Source organism: Salmo salar, chromosome ssa03 (genome assembly GCF_905237065.1).
Source record: "Salmo salar chromosome ssa03, Ssal_v3.1, whole genome shotgun sequence".
Taxonomy (NCBI): Eukaryota; Metazoa; Chordata; class Actinopteri; order Salmoniformes; family Salmonidae; genus Salmo; species Salmo salar.
In genome coordinates, this window is record NC_059444.1 from 90340451 (window position 1) to 90360707 (window position 20257).

Here is a 20257-nt window from a genome sequence, read left to right on the forward strand (position 1 = left end):
TCTCACTCGGCTCCGGACTGTGGGCCGTCTCACTCGGCTCCGGACTGTGGGCCATCTCTAGACGGGGCACTGTCGTTGGACACTGGACGGGGCACTGTCGTTGGACACTCTGGACGGGGCACTGTTTCCGGACACTCTGGACGGGGCACTGTTTCCGGAAGCTCTGGACGGGGCACTATTGCCGGAAGCTCTGGACGGGGTACTGTCGACGGAAGCTCTGGACGGGGTACTGTCGTCGGAAGCTCTGGACGGGGACTGCGCACTGAAAGCCTGATGCGTGGGGCTGGTACTGGAGATGCCAGACTGGATACACGCACCCCAAGGCTAGTGCGAGGAGCAGGAACAGGACGAGTTGGACTGGGCTGACGCACTGGAAGCCTGGTGCGTGGGACTGGCTTTGGATACACCAGACTGAATACACGCACCTCAGGGCTAGTGCGAGGAGCAGGAGCAGGAACAGGACGAGTTGGACTGGGCTGACGCACTGGAGGCCTGGTGCGTGGGACTGGCTTTGGATACGCCAGACTGGATACATGCACCTCAGGGCTAGTGCGAGGAGCAGGAACAGGACGAGTTGAACTGGGCTGACACATTGGAGGCCTGGTGCGTGGTGCTGGCTTTGGATGTGCCAGACTGGAAACACGCACCTCAGGGCTAGTGCGAGGAGCAGGAACAGGATACACTGGGCCGTGAAGGCGCACTGGCGGTCTTGAGCGCAGTACTGGCACCACCCTTACTGGCTGGATGCCCGCTTCCCCCTGGCAAATGCAGGGCGCTGGCACCGCGCACACCGGCCTGTGAATGCTCGGCCTCGACGCCGTGCGCATCACCCCATAGCACGGGGCCTGACCAGTAACAGGCTGCTTCCTATAAGCACGGGGAGTTGGCTTGGGGCTTAACCCTGGCCCAGCCAAACCACCCGTGTGCCCCCCTCAAAAAATGTCTTGGGGCTGCCTCTCAGGCTTAAATGCCGACTGTGTGTATAGAGCCTCATACCGGCGCCGCTCCGCCTTGGCTGCCTCTATCTCCTCCGGTGGGCGACGATATTCCCCAGCCTGGTGCCATGGTCCAGCCCCGTCCAGGATCTCCTCCCATGTCCAAGTTTCCTGATAGTCCACATAATTCCTCCGTTGCTCCTTACATCGCTGCTTGGTCCATTTGTGGTGGGAAGTTCTGTAACGGTCGTCGTACGTAATGGACCAAGGTGCAGCGGGTTGAGTGCTCATCTTCACTTTATTTGAACACATACGAAACAAAACAAGAAAACGATCAAACGAACAGTATTGCAGGCTACACACACACAGCTATGCAACAACAACTTCCTACAAAGGGACAGGTGAAAACAGGCTACCTAAGTATGACTCTCAATCAGCAACAACGATGTACAGCTGTTCCTGATTGAGAGCCATACCAGGCCAACAAAGAAATACACAACATAGATAGAACATAGAAATACGAAATAAAGAACATAACCCAAAAACCCCGGAATACTCTAACCAAACACCCCTCTACAAAAACACATACTAACAAACCCCGAACCACATAAAACAAATACCCCCCTGCCACGTCCTGACCAAACTACAATAACAAATAACCCTTTTACTGGTCAGAACGTGACATCAATGCTACGGCTATTCGCTCAAACACACAAAAATAGGAGTCAACCTCTGACTCTCTGAACAAAGGTACTAAGGCAATCTGCCTACTAATGTCAAAAGTGTTGGAAGCTACAGCTGGTGAGGATGCCTCACTAACAGGCACAGCAGGAACGAAGGCTAGCCTCGCTGTCTCCGCCTCCAGTTCCATCTGGCGCATTTTGAACTCCATCTGTCGCTGTTCTCTTTCTGCCTCAATTTTACACATCTCCAACTCTAACTGCCGCTGTTCTCGTTCTTTTTCAAGTTTACACATTTCTCTTTCTGCCTCAAGTTTACACATTTCCGACTGGAGATTTTCTCGCCTAATTTGGGCTCTCTCTTCTGCCTCCAGTTGGAACTGTATCGAACGGACATCCCTCCTGGCATCACCGGTTGACAGTGGGGAGAGGGGATCAAAACGGGCAATGTGGCTGGAGCTTTAGCCTCGCCCTCAGACACCGACAGGCTTACCGGAGCCACAACATCCCTTACAGGGGTAGTAGGCTCAGGCAGCGGCTAACACCAGCACCTGCTCTTCTAACAAAATATGTAACACTAGTTTCTTAACCTCCGCCTTAACTAAACTGTGCGAAATAGACAATGAAAAATGGTCAGCCAAAGTCAGTAAATCAACTTTACGACATTGTCAAACACCTCCCACAAAGGGTTATCCAAAAAGGATTTCACATCAAAAGTAGCCATCTTGAACTACTAAACAAATAGCAAACACTAATGCTATGACGCTCAACACCGAACTAACCACTACAATAATTTGCACGAGCAGCATGGGTGTCAGTAAAGACAGATCCCGTACGAGCCCCCACTTATGTTCCGAATCCCTTTGGCCCTGCAGTCTAGGGGGGATGGAGACGAGACCCGTAACATAACTCATGCAAATTATAATAGTGAAAAGGAACGGTGTCAACAAAAACCACAGACAACTTAAATCTACCGTCAACCACTACTGGTCCCAAGGAAAGAAACAATAATCCAAAAACACCCCTAAGCTAGACTAGCCTATTTCTATAACAGCTAGCTATCTAACCAAAAATACAGTGGGTGGTCCACCCAGTTCTAACTAGTGTATTTAGACACTGTTTTCCTACGGGTAATGTAGGCCCATGGGCGACTTGTCTTGGTACCCCCTTTTCCCACCAAACAAACAGTAAAACACTATAACAAAACAATACTCACAGGCTGACGGACAAAGTGACATTTAGGCACCAAAACAAAAGAGAGATCAATACAGAAGGAGAGAGCTGGGGATACAGAGAGAGATTGAACACAGAGAGCTTGAGCTTACAGAGAGAGATTGATCTGTTGAGAAAAAACTGACTGGGGTTTTAAACAAAGGGAAAGGGACTGTGATAGGGTAAATGAAAAGGTGCAGGTGTCTTCTGATTAGCGACTGATTGATGACTGATTGGGGAATGATGATTGTCACCTGTGAGGGGAGAAGGAGAGAAAAGAAACACACAGGATACACACTACCTGTATACGTAACAATGAGTTAGTGGAATCAGGTGTGTAAAAAGTGCCCCCCTCTGTGTCCCAAGGACCAGGGTTAAATAACACTGAGCTATAGAGTTACAGTGCTGCTGCTACACACACATGACCTCAAAGTGGTTGTTTTCTTCCAGCAATACTTGATCGAGATTACCTCGTTGGCACAATGTAACCAATGGAATAGTCCCAAAAGTTCAAACCCAGCACATGCAGGCTTTATGAAATACAATGTGTACCCTGATAGCATTACTGTGCTCCACCACGAGCTCCAGCGCTCTCTCTCTCCGTCTCTCTCTGCTCTCGCTCTGCTCTCTCTCTGTTTCTCTCCGTCTCTCTCCGTCAATCTCTCTCTCCGTCACTCTCTCTCTCTCTCTCTCTCTCTGTCTCTCTCCGTCTCTCTCCGTCACTCTCTCTCTCTCCGTCTCTCTCTCTGAATCTTTAGTTGTGGACACTTGTCACGTTGGCATGAAGGATCGGGAGACAGGCGCAGGAATGCGTAATATTCTTTTTTTATTAAGCCCGAATTATGGCGTGCCGTGTAAAGGCACGGGGACGAAGACCAAACAAACATGTACCAAAACACTGGGTAGAAACCCAAAACAAAAGAGCGAGGAGTACCTTGAATAAATAACACACGCGCACAATGATTAACACACAGGACGAGACCCGTAATCATCTGCGCAATCCACAATGGCACAAAAGCCAAAACACACAGCACAGGCACTCACACACACCAACAGACATAGTAACAATAATCTACAGCCCAATGGAAACCAAAGGGCACATATATGCAAATACAATCAGTGGGAATAGGGGACAGGTGTGCGTAATGAAAGTTCTGGAGGGATCCATGACAACATTACATCACCACACTCCATCTCTTGCTCTTGGTCCTCATCTTTGTAAGTCACCTTGATTTAGCACCTGTGTGTTTTATCAGTTTCTTTATGAAAATATTTAGCAAACTCCATAAATGTAGCTAAAGCAGCACACAAATGCATGCTGGGCCGGGCATGCCCTGAGCTTGTGAAATGAGCGCTACTGGAGCGGGTGAGAAGAGCTCTGCATTCCAGTCAAATTGGGCACGCTCCACTTCTCACTCCAGCTCCACTCCGCTCCACTCCTCGCTCCAGCTCCACGTTCAAGCTACAGGCTCCAGCTCCGCCCTCGCGCCAGCTCCACTCCGCTCCTCGCTCCAGCTCCACATTCCAGCTTAAGGCTCCAGCTCCAGCTCCACTCCGCTCACATACTCTGACTCAATGATACAACAGGCAGTACCTCCACCCATACCATCTAACATGTTAGGCCTGGTTGAGTGATCCAACACTACCTCCACCCATACCATCTAACATGTTAGGCCTGGTTGAGTGATCCAACACTACCTCCACCCATACCATCTAACATGTTAGGCCTGGTTGAGTGATCCAACACTACCTCCACCCATACCATCTAACATGTTAGGCCTGGTTGAATGATCCAACACTACCTCCACCCATACCATCTAACATGTTAGGCCTGGTTGAATGATCCAACACTACCTCCACCCATACCATCTAACATGTTAGGCCTGGTTGAGTGATCCAACACTACCTCCACCCATACCATCTAACATGTTAGGCCTGGTTGAATGATCCAACAGTCACTACCTCCACCCATACCATCTAACATGTTAGGCCTGGTTGAATGATCCAACACTACCTCCACCCATATCATCTAACATGTTAGGCCTGGTTGAATGATCCAACACTACCTCCACCCATACCATCTAACATGTTAGGCCTGGTTGAGTGATCTGAAAGGAATTTTATAATATCTGTACATTACACTTCTAATTGTGATTACAAAAGTACAATGATTAATGTTTTGCTTCAGCTTGAGATTAAGAATCAGTGGTAGACTTTGCAAGTGCATGAAGAGGTCAACTGTACAAAAGTCATATGCCTGCTTGTTGAAACTATACTTTCAGTTCCTGTTGATACTATGTTCCAGTCTTACCTCTGCTAGCACATGGTAGCAATAGGAGGAAGAAGGATTGGGAAAGTAACTGCAAATAACAATAAGCTGAACTCCACCTAGCAGAAACATCTTTGTATTAGCAACTATTAATTATGAGCTGATATTGTATTATAGTTAAGGGACATCACCCTGGGTGGGGTGAACCATAGTAGGGGATAAAAAGGGAAAACACCATCTTTAGAACGGAGTGTGTTGTTTGTAAATTGCTGTAAGTGTATACTCCGGGTTGCAATCCTTATTAAACAAACTAACCTCTGATAAAAGAAGTTTCCTGTGGTGTCTTGTATGAACATAGGGCTGAATTCCCTTACAGATCCAACAGTCACTACCTCCACCCATACCATCTAACATGTTAGGCCTGGTTGAGTGATCCAACACTACCTCCACCCATACCATCTAACATGTTAGGCCTGGTTGAATGATCCAACAGTCACTACCTCCACCCATACCATCTAACATGTTAGGCCTGGTTGAATGATCCAACACTACCTCCACCCATACCATCTAACATGTTAGGCCTGGTTGAATGATCCAACACTACCTCCACCCATACCATCTAACATGTTAGGCCTGGTTGAATGATCCAACACTACCTCCACCCATACCATCTAACATGTTAGGCCTGGTTGAATGATCCAACAGTCACTACCTCCACCCATACCATCTAACATGTTAGGCCTGGTTGAATGATCCAACACTACCTCCACCCATACCATCTAACATGTTAGGCCTGGTTGAGTGATCCAACACTACCTCCACCCATACCATCTAACATGTTAGGCCTGGTTGAATGATCCAACACTACCTCCACCCATACCATCTAACATGTTAGGCCTGGTTGAATGATCCAACAGTCACTACCTCCACCCATACCATCTAACATGTTAGGCCTGGTTGAATGATCCAACACTACCTCCACCCATACCATCTAACATGTTAGGCCTGGTTGAATGATCCAACACTACCTCCACCCATACCATCTAACATGTTAGGCCTGGTTGAGTGATCCAACACTACCTCCACCCATACCATCTAACATGTTAGGCCTGGTTGAATGATCCAACACTACCTCCACCCATATCATCTAACATGTTAGGCCTGGTTGAGTGATCCAACACTACCTCCACCCATACCATCTAACATGTTAGGCCTGGTTGAATGATCAGAATGATATATCCAATTAGAGAAGGTAATAGAATGATAACAGGTAATATAATGGAATAACATATGATATAACATGAAACTGTCCGGTGACATCATCTAATCATAAAAACCCTGTGACTCATAAAACAAAGAACAGAGAAATAAAAAGACAGGCTATTGGATTAAAGTCTTCGGGTTATAATAAAACCATTAGACAACATAAAAACAACAGGCTATCCGTGGGCACTAGTCCTGGGGGCTGCAACGGGCATGGCACACTTTTGTTCCAGCCCAGCACTAAACCCTACTAGCTATAGCAAATCAAGGACACGTTTCCCTCCAAGTCAATGTTCAAACATCTTTCAATAGAAGTCTCCTGTCCAACAACTCAGCCACCAGATGAGAGGAGCTACATCAGACAAACAACTGTTATTGAGCTTGTTGATTTATGGAAGACCACATCTGAAAATAACCTTGTACAGGAAACCAAACCACATTCCCAAATCACATTAACAAGAACAGGACCGCATTTAAGAGCAGAACAGAGCGTCCAGTCACACAGGCCCTTGTGGAGAAGGTAAGTAGCTGAGAGGTGGAGGACTGGGGTCATTAAGGTGTTTAGTGTCACTAGGGTTTTCCCCTATTACAGCAACCACATGGACAATTACAGAAACCAAATCAAACAGGTGTACAATTCACAGTGAAATGCTTCCTTAAATAAACACCATAAAACACATTCCCAAAGTTACATGACCAAGGTTCCAGGCTTGGCTGTAGAAAACGGAAACTGATATTCGCCCCAAAAGTCCAGGCACAAATATTATAGTTGTATTTTATTTCCTACAGGAGCAGTTAACTGAAAGCTGTGAGCCTGTTTAGTTATATCACAACAATAGTAGAGGTTTTACTAGACTAGCTGTACTGAGGAAAGGTGAAAGCCACCCAGAACCCAGACAGAAAAGGTTTAACACAGCACTTGTTGGCTAAATAAACATCTTATTATGCATTTCAAAATAAGATAAGATAGTACTTCCTACAGGGGGGTAGGTTCCTGTATTGTGTGAGCTTTAAAATGTAAATGAAGTCACGTTTCCATAGGAAACAGAGAGCCATTCAAGAGTTCACACAGCGCTCCTTGGTCAGGCTAAGTAGCAGCATGCCATAGCACTTAGCACTACAATAGGTTTGGTGTAAGAGAGACCAATCAGAGCTGGGCTGGCCCCTCCTGGAATGTTATCAGCTAACTAACTCAATTACCTTCAGCACTTAGAGCTCTGTCACAAGATTAAGCTCAACACATTGCCAACTCAATCAAGCACTTTGGGAGGGGAAATAATTTGATGTTCTCTTTCATTGGGAGGAGGAATCAGTTGTTGTTCTCTTTCATTGGGAGGAGGAATCAGTTGTTGTTCTCTTTCATTGGGAGGAGGAATCATTTGTTGTTCTCTTTCATTGGGAGGAGGAATCATTTGTTGTTCTCTTTCATTCGGAGGAGGAATCAATTGTTGTTCTCTTTCATTCAGAGGAGAAATCATTTGTTGTTCTCTTTCATTGGGAGGAGAAATCATTTGTTGTTCTCTTTCATTGGGAGGAGGAATCATTTGTTGTTCTCTTTCATTGGGAGGAGGAATCATTTGTTGTTCTCTTTCATTGGGAGGAGGAATCATTTGTTGTTCTCTTTCATTGGGAGGAGGAATCATTTGTTGTTCTCTTTCATTCGGAGGAGGAATCATTTGTTGTTCTCTTTCATTGGGAGGAGGAATCATTTGTTGTTCTCTTTCATTGGGCATTATGAAAACCTGAGGATGTAGGGCAGGCCAATGGAGCGCGCTCTGCTCTCTCTTTCTCTGCTCTCTCTCCATCTTCGTCCATCTTCCCTCTCTGCTCTCTCTCTCTGTCTCTCACTCTCTCTCCATCTCTCTCTGCTCTCTCTCGTCTCTCTCACTCTCTCTCCATCTCTCTCTGCTCTCTCTCGTCTCTCTCTGCTCTCTCTCCATCTCTCTCTCCCGTCTCTCTCTCACTCCATCTCTCTCTCTCAACCTCTTTCTCAATCTCTCTCAATCTCTCTCCGTCTCTCTGCTCTCTCACTGTCTCTCTATCTCTCTGCTCTCTATCTCTCATCTGGGGCGGCAGGTAGCCTAGTGGTTAGAGCGTTGGACTAGTAACTGAAAGGTTGCAAGTTCAAATCCCTGAGCTGACAAAGTACAAATCTATCGTTCTGCCCCTGAACAAGGCAGTTAACCCAGGCTGTCATTGAAAACCAGAATTTGTTCTTAACTGACTTGCCTAGTTAAATAAAGGTAAAGAAAAATCTCTCTGTCTCATATTAGTCCATAACTAATAAGAACACTGCCAATGTGACCATAGAAATGCAATTCCTACATTATATTACTATGGAATCGAAGACCACTGTCTCTTACTGTGACAATTCCATGACTTAAAACGGACTTTATCACCTAATTAAACTAAGAGTCTTGGTTGGAACAAAAAAAATCAAGGTGCTGCTCCAAATGTGATTAACTTTGATCACATTCACCTTTGACTTCATGGTCTGAGATGGATGGTAACCCAGGGTAACTAACCAACCAATGGAGGTGTTGTTGTTGAAGAGTCAGAGGCCCTTCATTCTAATAACATTCCTTCACTAGTGGGTGTCTGTATAAAGCAAAACATCACATCAAACCACAATGTATTTGTCACATACACATGTTTAGCAGATGCCTCTGGATTTTTTAAGCCTTGAAACAATCGAGACATGGATTGTGTTCCATTCACAGGGCTGTGACTTAAAATTAGGAAGATGTTCCTATTAACACAGTGTCTAGTAATGCTTTAACCTGGGGAATGTCATTACATGAATAAACAACTGTTACTCCAAATACTGAAAACTTTACAAAAACAATATAGCATATTGCTACAAGATATTAGCCTATAATTGTATAATAATAATAATAGTGATGAGGTGGGCAGCCCAACAGGTCCTATAGTGTTGAGGTGGCAGCCCTACAGGTCCTATAGTGATGAGGTGGGCAGGTCCTATAGTGATGAGGTGGGCAGCCCAACAGGTCTTATAGTGATGAGGTGGGCAGCCCAACAGGTCCTATAGTGATGAGGTGGGCAGGTCCTATAGTGATGAGGTGGGCAGCCCTACAGGTCCTATAGTGATGAGGTGGCAGCCCTACAGGTCCTATAGTGATGAGGTGGGCAGGTCCTATAGTGATGAGGTGGGCAGCCCTACAGGTCCTAAAGTGATGAGGTGGGCAGCCCTACAGGTCCTATAGTGATGAGGTGGGCAGCCCTACAGGTCCTATAGTGATGATGTGGGCAGCCCTACAGGTCCTATAGTGATGAGGTGGGCAGCCCTACAGGTCCTATAGTGATGAAGTTGGCAGGTCCTATAGTGATGAGGTGGGCAGCCCAACAGGTCCTATAGTGATGAGGTGGGCAGCCCAACAGGTCTTATAGTGATGAGGTGGGCAGCCCTACAGGTCCTATAGTGATGAGGTGGGTAGCCATACAGGTCCTATAGTGATGAGGTGGGCAGCCCAACAGGTCCTATAGTGATGAGGTGGGCAGGTCCTATAGTGATGAGGTGGGCAGCCCTACAGGTCCTATAGTGATGAGGTGGGCAGCCCTACAGGTCCTATAGTGATGAGGTGGGCAGCCATACAGGTCCTATAGTGATGAGGTGGGCAGCCCTACAGGTCCTATAGTGATGAGGTGGGCAGGTCCTATAGTGATGAGGTGGGCAGCCCTACAGGTCCTATAGTGATGAGGTGGGCAGCCCTACAGGTCCTATAGTGATGAGGCAGGCAGCCCAACATACAGATCCAAAAAGGGACTTTCTGTTTGTGGCAGTGAGACAATGCACAACTGCACATTGTGAATGTTGCAAACCACAATCTCAGAGGACAAAGGATAACGCCTCAATGGACACTGTTCTGTGCACACCCAGGACACGTGAATAGATAGTGTAGTGTAATGTAGTGTAGTGATAGTGTAGGGTAGACAGTGCATAGTGTAGTCTGCTTTAGACACAATGAGAGCAGGACTGTCGTCAGGGAACATGGTCAATGTGGATCAGGCCAAAAGTGACCATCTGGTCTCTCTCTCTCACCACCATAGCAGCATGTCAGCCTCTGTGTGTGAGTTAATGAGGTCAGAGGTCAACTCCTGAATGTCAAAGATCACATCAAAACCTTTTCCAAGAACACAGGAAGGCGGTCTAGGGTTGTCCAATTCCCCTCCTGGAGTTTCACTCCAACCCTAAACACTTTATTTGACTAATTAGCTACTGGCCAGGACCTTGATCAGCTATACCAGCTGTGGTACATCACTATCACAGAACCAGAGTTGTAGAACCCTGATCTAGACACTAAAGGAGCCCCACATACTAGATTTGGTTTGCTTCTAGTGGAACTTGGCTAGGTGAAGCGAACGTCTGTGCCTTGCATACGCCCTTAAAAGACCTTGGCTTGTAATTCTGTAATATAAGACAACACCTCTCACCATAGGATGAACCACACCCGGGACAGACTGAAGAAAGGTCCCTGTAAAACTAATACTGTAGTACAGTACTGTTAGATACAAACAGTTCCAGTGATACTACTCACCATAGAATGAGTCCAGTGATGACAGCGGTCCAGGAGACACAGCAGGAGTCAGGCCTCTTGGTCTCCTCCTCCTCCTCCTTCCTGCAGCAGCACACACTGGTCAGGTAGACAGACAGCAGCAGGAGGCTCAGGACTAGTCCAGCAGCTGATATACAGGCTAGGAAGACCAGAGACTGGGGGAGGACAGGGCGGACGGGGAGGGAGTGAGGGGGAGGGAGGGTGGGGAGGGGGATGGAGGGAGGGAGAGAGGGAGGGAGAGAGAGGAGAGGGAGGGGAGGGAGGGGGAGAGGGAGGAGGGAGGGGGAGGGAGAGGGAGAGGAGAGGGAGGGAGAGGGATGGAGAGGGAGGGAGTGAGGGGGAGGGGAGGGAGGGAGGGAGCGAGGGAGGGAGGGAGAGAGGGAGGGAGAGAGAGGAGAGGGAGGGGGAGGGAGGGGGAGAGGGAGGAGGGAGAGCGAGGGAGGGGGAGGGAGGGAGAGGGATGGAGAGGGAGAAACAGAGAGATGAGCATGTTATAATACATTTGTTATTGACTAATAACAGGAAACATACAACTGCCACACTGAGAGAACTTATTTGCAAAGCACCATTTCTTCAGACAACCAGTATATATTATCATGTCAGGTCCTGAGTTGATACAAGCCCTGTGATTGATTACTGTGTAGAGTGACCCCACTCTGACGGAAAGGGAGCCACTGGAATCAAGTGAGACTAATATGAAAAGATATAATGGGTCAAAAGTCACGTTTGTTTCATCAGCCATCATCACTAGCAGTTCTCTGTGTGAAGCCAGAGATAGGGAGAGAGAGGAGGGGAGGGAGAGAGAGATGGGGGAGGGGAGAGAGAGATTGAGATAGAGACAGAATGAGAATGAGAGACAGAGAGAGAGAGAGACAGACAGAAAGAAAGAGAAAGAGAGAGAGAAAGAGAGCTGGGGGGGGGGGCAGGCTCACTGAATACACCCCAGGATCTGTTCAGTAGGGCACAAAATAGCAAGTATTTTCAAAAAAATGAACATGAAGGTTTCTCATTGGACAAGTCTAGGTATTCCTTCTCAGTGTTATCAGTTTGGTGTCTAATGAACATGACCTGGTGTTGGTGGTTTAAGAGATACCTGGGGTCTCTTGGACTACTACTATTAACATGTGTCATTCAACAGACACTTTTATCCAAAGCAACTTACAGTCATACTCGCCAACATGCATCCATTTTACGTATGGGTGGTCCCGGGTATCTGACCCACAACCCTGGTGGTGCAAGCACCACGCTCTACCAACTGATCCACACAGGAGTTAGGGTGTTAGGGGGAAAAACAGTACTGCTCAGAGGAGTTTCAGCTCAATGTCAGGTGACAAAGTGGTCTCCCTCTCAAACAGTCTTGTGATTCCCTGACTGAGGTTACCCTCAGAGCATGAATGATGGAGGGATAGCCAGGGTAGGAAAGGAGAGAGAGCGAGAGAGAGTGAATAAGTGAGAGTGAGAGAGCCAGAGAAAGAGCGACAGAGAGAGAGCAAGAGAGAAAGAGCGAGCGAGAAAGAGAAAGAGAGAGGTATTGAAAGCAGCAAGCAGAACATGGGGGTCTACTGTAGCCATAATGTCTTTGTTTTTGAGATGAGGTACGCCTGAAGTTTGTACCGTTCATTTTGATGAAAGGTGATGGAAGTGATAAAACATAGTGTACTACACAAGTACAACTACACACACAGCCATTTACACAAGTACAACTACACACACAGCCATTTACACAAGTACAACTACACACACAGCCATTTACACAAGTACAACTACACACACAGCCATTTACACAAGTACAACTACACACACAGCAATTTACAGAAGTTGACAAAAGTTCAGCCCGTGGTTTGGAGTGTTGAGGAGTTAAAAATTCAAGAACTGAAATCAAAGCCAAGTGGAACCATGGGGTTTTGGCCAAATATGGATGACTCTCAAATGGCACCCTATTCCCTATATAGTGCACTACTTTTGACCAGAGCCCTATGGGCCCATGTTGTTTCTCCACACTCCTACCTGGCATGGTTTCATGACTCTAACAAGGTACTGTTTGTCTCCACAGAACCTTAACAGGAAGCTACCTTCTATTTTCCTGACTCAATTTGGCTGATCAAGTTATGGGTTCTGGCATCATTTTTTGACCACGGTCTTGACCATGGTTGCAGACTCAGACAGGGCCGAGCAGCAGAAACTAAAGGCTCATGTATTATTTCTCATCCAACCAGTGTCTACATCAATGTAACTACCAGTAGTTGGGGCTTCCGTGTGGCGAAGTGGTCTAAGGCACTGCATCTCAGTGCTAGAGGCGTCACTACAGACACTCTGGTTCGATTCCAGGCTCTATCACAACCGGCCGTGATTGGGAGTCCCATAGGGCGGCGCACAATTGGCCCCGCGTCATTCGGTGTAGGCCGTCATTTTAAATAAGAATTTGTTCTTAACTGACTTGCCTAATTAAATGTAACCATGTAAGTCATTGAGAACACATTCTCTTTCACAACAATGACCTGGAAAGTAAGATGAAACTGCTTTTCAAACTCCTGTGGTAAACTTCTGGACCCAGACAGAGTTCAACTGTACCAAGTCATTAAAGTGATCATATTCTGGGCTCTGTCCTCAATCCCACCTCTCGATCTGAAATAGTCCTGTTGTTCCAGAAGGATGTGCCAGCAGGAGGAAGGTCCACATTGTTCAGAACTGCTTTAGAAGATAATCTGACAGTGTTACACATCTTGTAGTCTTAATCACAGAGGACAGACTACGGTGTTACCTACTTACACAAACAGACAGACAGTTTCCCAGTTTGGCCGGAGAGAGAGAAGTGAATCTGTTAGCATCACACTACCTCCATTGACCTGTCTATTCAGCAACACAGGTCAATATCACAATGTAAAGTAGTATAGAGGTACTACAACACACAACAGCAGCATTCACAAACACCCCCCACACAGTTAAGTGATGTGGCATGCTCACACAATCACCAGGCTGTGAATGATAACAGCTTAGAAGATGTGGTTTACGGTAATGTGGTTTCAGATCATTTCTTTCCCACCGTGGACATCAAATGGGACTTTGTGTATAGCTTTGAGGCACATGGAGACAACTTGAGCTGAAGTTATTTTCAAATAGACACTTAGAGATGCCAAAAGCATTTAACAAACTCTACAATACATACAATTCACAAGACAAAATCTAATCAATGCATTGCAAAACCAACTAAATTACTGCACAATACATACATTCTAGAAAAACAGCCACATTCCTCAGAAAGTAGTGGCTGCTGCAATCTGGTAGATGGTGTCACCATAGTCAAGAACTGGCAGGAAAGTTGACTGTACAATCTGCTTCCTGCTCTTTAGGGAGAGGCAATATCTATTTCTAAAAAAGAAGCCTACTTTAAATCATAGCTTTTTATCTAGCTCATCCGTATGTTTCTTAAACATTAAGTCTTTGTCAATCCAAATGCTCAGATATACAGTATATAGATGGGAGAGGTCAACTGATTATGATTTTTCAACGCCGATACCGATTATTGGAGGACCAAAAACGGACGCTACTGATTAATCGGACGATTTTTTTTATCTATTTGTAATAATCACAATTACAACAATACTGAATGAACACTTATTTTAACTTAATATAATATATCAATAAAATCAATTTAGCCTCAAATAAATAATGAAACATATTCAATTTGGTTTAAATAATGCAAAAACAAAGTGTTGGAGAAGAAAGTAAAGGTGCAATATGTGCCATGTAAAAAGCTAACGTTTAAGTTCCTTGCTCAGAACATGAGAACATATGAAAGCTGGTGGTTCCTTTTAACATGAGTCTTCAATATTCCCAGGTAAGAAGTTTTAGGTTGTAGTTATTATAGGAATTATAGGACTATTTCTCTCTATACCATTTGTATTTCATATACCTTTGACTATTGGATGTTCTTATAGGCACTTTAGTATTGCCAGTGTAACAGTATAGCTTCCTTCCCCCTCCTCGCCCCTACCTGGGCTCGAACCAGGAACACATCGACAACAGCCACCCTCGAAGCATCGTTACCTATCGCTCCACAAAAGCCGCGGCCCTTGCAGAGCAAGGGGAACAAGTACTCCAAGTCTCAGAGCGAGTGACGTCACCGATTGAAACGCTATTAGCGCCCACTCCGCTAACTAGCTAGCCATTTCACATCGGTTACACCAGCCTAATCTCGGGAGTTGATAGGCTTGAAACAGCTCAATAAACAGCTCAATGCTTGAAGCACAGCGAAGAGCTGCTGGCAAACGCACGAAAGTGCTGTTTGAATGAATGCTTACGAGCCTGCTGCTGCCTACCATTGCTCAGTCAGACTGCTCTATCAAATATCAAATCATAGACTTAATTATAACATAATAACACACAGCAATACGAGCCTTTGATCATTAATATGGTTGAATCAGGAAACTATCATTTCGAAAACAAAACGTTTATTCTTTCAGTGAAATATGGAACCGTTCCGTATTTTATCTAACAGGTGGCATCCCTAAGTCTAAATATTCCTGTTACATTGTACAACCTTCAATGTTATGTCATAATTATGTACAATTCTGGCAAATTAATTACAGTCTTTGTTAGGAATAAATGGACTTCACACAGTTCGCAACAAGCCAGGCGGCCCAAACTGCTACATACACCCTGACTGCTTGCACGGAACGCAAGAGAAGTGACACAATTTCCCTAATTATAAGAAATTCATGTTAGCAGGCAATATTAACGAAATATGCAGGTTTAAAAATATATACGTGTGTATTGATTTTAAAGAAAGGCATTGATGTTGATAGTTAGGTTTGGTGCAACGACAGTGCTAAATCATCACCCGTTTGGCGAAGTAGGCTGTGATTCGATGAGAAATGAACAGGCACTGCATCAATTATATGCAACGCAGGACACCTAGATAAACTAGTAATATCATCAACCATGTGTAGTTAACTAGTGATTATGTTAAGATTGTTTGTTTTTTAGAAGATAAGGTTAATGCTAGCTAGCAACTTACCTTGGCTTCTTGCTGCCCTTGCGTAACAGGTAGTCAGCCTGCCACGCAGGCTCCTCGTGGAGTGCAATGTAAGGCAGGTGGTTAGAGCGTTGGACTAGTAACCGGAAGGTTGCAAAAACGAATCCATGAGCTGACAAGGTAAAAATCGTGTAATTCTTTTTACCAGTTTTATGTAGTAGTAACCAGTTTTATGTAGTAGTAACCAGTGTTATGTAATAGTAACCAGTTTTATGTAGTAGTAACCAGTTTTATGTAGCAGTAACCAGTTTTATGTAGTTACAACCAGTGTTATGCAGTTCTAACCAGTGTTATGTAGTGGTAACCAGTGTTATGTAGTGGGAACCAGTGTTATGTAGTGGTAACCAGTGCTATATAGTGGTAACCAGTGTTATGTAGTGGTAACCAGTGTTCTGTAGTGGTAACCAGCGTTATGTAGTGGTGACCAGCGTTATGTAGTGGTAACCAGTGTTATGTAGTGGTAACCAGCGTTATGTAGTGTTAACCAGTGTTATGTAGTGGGAACCAGTGTTATGAAGTGGTAACCAGTGTTATATAGTGGTAACCAGCGTTATGTAGTGGTAACCAGAGTTATGTAGTGGTAACCAGTGTTATGTAGTGGTAACCAGTGTTATGTAGTGGTAACCAGTGTTATGTAGTGGTAACCAGCGTTATGTAGTGGTAACCAGAGTTATGTAGTGGTAACCAGAGTTATGTAGTGGTAACCAGTGTTATGTAGTGGTAACCAGTGTTATGTAGTGGTAACCAGTGTTATGTAGTTATAACCAGTGTTATGTAGTGGTAACCAGTGTTATGTAGTGGTAACCAGTGTTATGTAGCTATAACCAGTGTTATGTTGTGGTAACCAGTGTTATGTTGTGGTAACCAGTGTTATGTAGTAGTAACCATTGTTATGTAGTAGTAACCAGTGTTATGTAGCTATAACCAGTGTTATGTAGTGGTAACCAGTGTTATGTAGTGGTAACCAGCATTATGTAGTGGTAACCAGTGTTATGTAGTGGTAACCAGTGTTATGTAGTGGGAACCAGTGTTATGTAGTGGTAACCAGTGTTATGTAGTGGTAACCAGTGTTATGTAGTAGTAACCAGTGTTATGTAGCTATAACCAGTGTTATGTAGTGGTAACCAGTGTTATGTAGTGGTAACCAGTGTTATGTAGTAGTAACCAGTGTTATGTAGCTATAACCAGTGTTATGTAGTGGTAACCAGTGTTATGTAGTGGTAACCAGCGTTATGTAGTGGTAACCAGTGTTATGTAGTGGTAACCAGTGTTATGTAGTGGTAACCAGTGTTATGTAGTGGTGGTAACCAGTGTTATGTAGTGGTAACCAGTGTTATGTACTGGTAACGAGTGTTGTGTAGCGGTAACCAGTGTTATGTAGCTATAACCAGTGTTATGTAGTGGTAACTAGTGTTATGTAGTTAGAACCAGTTTTATGTAGTGGTAACCAGTGTTACGTAGTGGTAACCAGTGTTACGTAGTTATAACCAGTGTTACGTACTTATAACCAGTGTTATGTAGCGGTAACCAGTGTTATGTAGTGGTAACTAGTCTTATGTAGTTATAACCTGTATAATTGATTTATTTATTTTTATTTCACCTTTATTTAACCAGGTAGGCCAGTTGAGAACCAGTTCTCATTTACAACTGCACACTGGCAAAGATAAGCATATATAGTGTTATATAGTGGTAACCAGTGTTATGTAGTTATAACCAGTGTTATGTAGTGTTAACCTCTGTGTTATGTAGTTATAACCAGTTTTATGTAGTTATAACCAGTGTTATGTAGTTATAACCAGTGTTATGTAGTGGTAACAAGTGTTATGTAGTTATAAACAGTGTTATGTATCGTTAACCCTTGTGTTATGTGGTTATAACCAGTGTTATGTCTTAATAACCAGTGTTATGTAGTGGTAACCAGTGTGTTATGTAGCTCTAACCAGTGTTATGTAGTGGTAAGCAGTGTTATGTAGTGGTAACCTCTGTGTGAACATCTCTGTGTGTGCCCCTGATCTCTGACACTGTGGCTACGTTCCAGGTCGTCTTTATGCAGTCACGCTGCACATCTCACATCTCAGAACACTGCTGTGGTGTGTAATGTGGTTATTGACAGGGTAAACACTTCTCCAGGTGTAGTGAGATATGGGGCTGTGTCTAACAAGTGTCCTGGAGCAGGAGTACTGATCTATATAGGATCAGTTTTGCCCCTTAGATCACAATGAATAGGATTACATGGATGGGGGGGCTGATCCTAGATCAGCAATCCTATTCTGAGAAGCTTAACACATATTCATCTGTGGAGCACTACTGCAATAAGGAAGACAACAAGGAACATGCCCAGACTCAGACACTGAAGGCTGGTAACAAACAACCAACCAGCCAGATTGGCACTAGTTTGGCTACCAGTCTTTTTAGCTAACATTCCACTCCTTGCCACTCATTTGCCAAAGACAGGAGTGGCAAGGAGTGGAATGTAATAGCTTAACAGAGAATGCAACCAGGCTAGATAGGCACACTCAGGACTTTGCAGCTGGAGATGTCAATACTAAAACAGATGTGATGTGTCCACTCTGCTCATAACTTTATTTTGCTACGTCCTATTGAACATGCCACAGTGATGATAGCAGAGAATAGAGAGAATAAAGTGTGTTCACTTCGTTAAAAGTTAAACTGTGCAGAGTTTGTGCGGATGGAAATACATCCTATAGCAATGTGGGAAATTACATAAGAAAATACAAAACATTATTCAGCTAAAGACAAATTATGTATTTTATTTTCCAAATGAATTGTTAAATCTTTCACCAACAAAGTCGTTTTCAGATCATTTGCCTAGATATGTGGCCTGTCAGTGAAGGTCTTTCAGTGAGCCCTCTCTCTAGTCTAGAAGAGAAACGTGGCCGCGCTTTACGCGCAGTGGTAGTAGGTACCAACCTGCTGGTAGCTCGCCTCCCCGGGTCTGAAGGTGTTATCAACGTGCTGGAAGGTGAAGTTGAAGTGGGGGAAATTGTGCAGCCAGTAGGTCCACCATGGAGCGATATAGTCCAGCCGTGCCGTGGCCATTCCTTATTACAAAAAGTGCTTCTGGACCCCTAAAATCTCATTCGAAAACTTGAGACCCCGTCAGCAGCCTAATCCTCGGTTCTGTACAAAAAACAAATCATGAATCCGCGACTTATTGTTGGAAAACACTTTACAATGTAACGCAGGAGAATAAACAATACAAAACTACTTCCTTGGACTCTTTGCCCTCAGAACAAGGCATAACAACAGCATTATCTTGGTATCTCCGTGGTCCCGTGTAGAGTTCTGCAGCTAGACAGCTGTTTTAACTTCTCGGAGGCGCGCTCACGGTAAAGCTCGTTCCAGTAGAAGCCGCTTTTTCTGACTTGACCGCGCGCGCCGCGCACTCATCCAAGTCACGAGACTGACGATAGTGCCCTTCAATACACAGTGCGTGACCCGTTTTAAACCATTTACAGCTGCGGTCAAGAAAGTATAACCTAGTGGAAAAGGATATGGCTACAGTGAAGACGATGCGGTTAATACATTCAGGTCATGAAATTAAATCTATAATGATGATGGTGCTATTAGAATAAAACCCATAGGCTATCTCATATCTGGTATAAAACTGCTGGTTATCAGAGCAGAATTTATCTCATGTAATCCGACAGCTAAAGCAGGATAGAGCACTATAGTTGGGAACCATTCATGCAAGGCTGTGGTTTGTGGTGTACGTTCTGATAATACCTGTAAGGTTATTTAAAAAACATTTTTATTTCACCTTTATTTAACCAGGTAGGCCAGTTGAGAACAAGTTATAATTTACAACTGCGACCTGGCCAAGATAAAGCAAAGCAGTTCGACACAAACAATAACACAGAGTTACACATGTGTTAAACAAATGTACAGTCAATAACACAATAGGAAAATTCATATACAGTGTGTGCAAATGAAGTAAGGAGGTAAGGCAATAAATAGGCCAATAGTGGTGAAGTAATTACAATTTAGCAATTTACACTGGAGTGATATATATGCAGATGAGGATGTGCAAGTAGAAATATTGGTGTGCATAAAAGCAGAAAAACTAAAACAAATATGGGGATGAGGTAGGTAGTTGGTTGGATGGGCTATTTACAGATGGGCTGTGTACAGCTGCAGTGATCGGTAAGCTGCTCTAACAGCTGATGCTTAAAGTTAGTGAGGGAGATATAAGTCTCCAACTTCAGTGATTTTTCGTTCCAGTCATTGGCATCAGAGAACTGGAAACAAAGGCGGCCAAATGAGGTGTT

General features: G+C 44.6%; 1 protein-coding gene across 2 annotated transcripts in view; it reads right to left on the reverse strand.

Annotated features, from left to right (window-relative positions):
• LOC106606307 (protein tweety homolog 2-like) overlaps positions 1 to 19315 on the reverse strand; it is a 145312-nt gene extending 125997 nt beyond the window's left edge. For both annotated transcript variants that reach the window (XM_045715759.1, XM_045715760.1), the window contains exons 1-2: positions 18900 to 19315; positions 10916 to 11088 (exon numbers count right to left, since the gene is read on the reverse strand). In XM_045715759.1, the coding sequence (XP_045571715.1) occupies positions 10916 to 11088; positions 18900 to 19028 (302 nt within the window). In that variant the 5' untranslated portion in view covers positions 19029 to 19315. The remainder of the gene's footprint in view (positions 1 to 10915; positions 11089 to 18899) is intronic.
• Between the last annotated feature and the right edge of the window lie 942 nt (positions 19316 to 20257).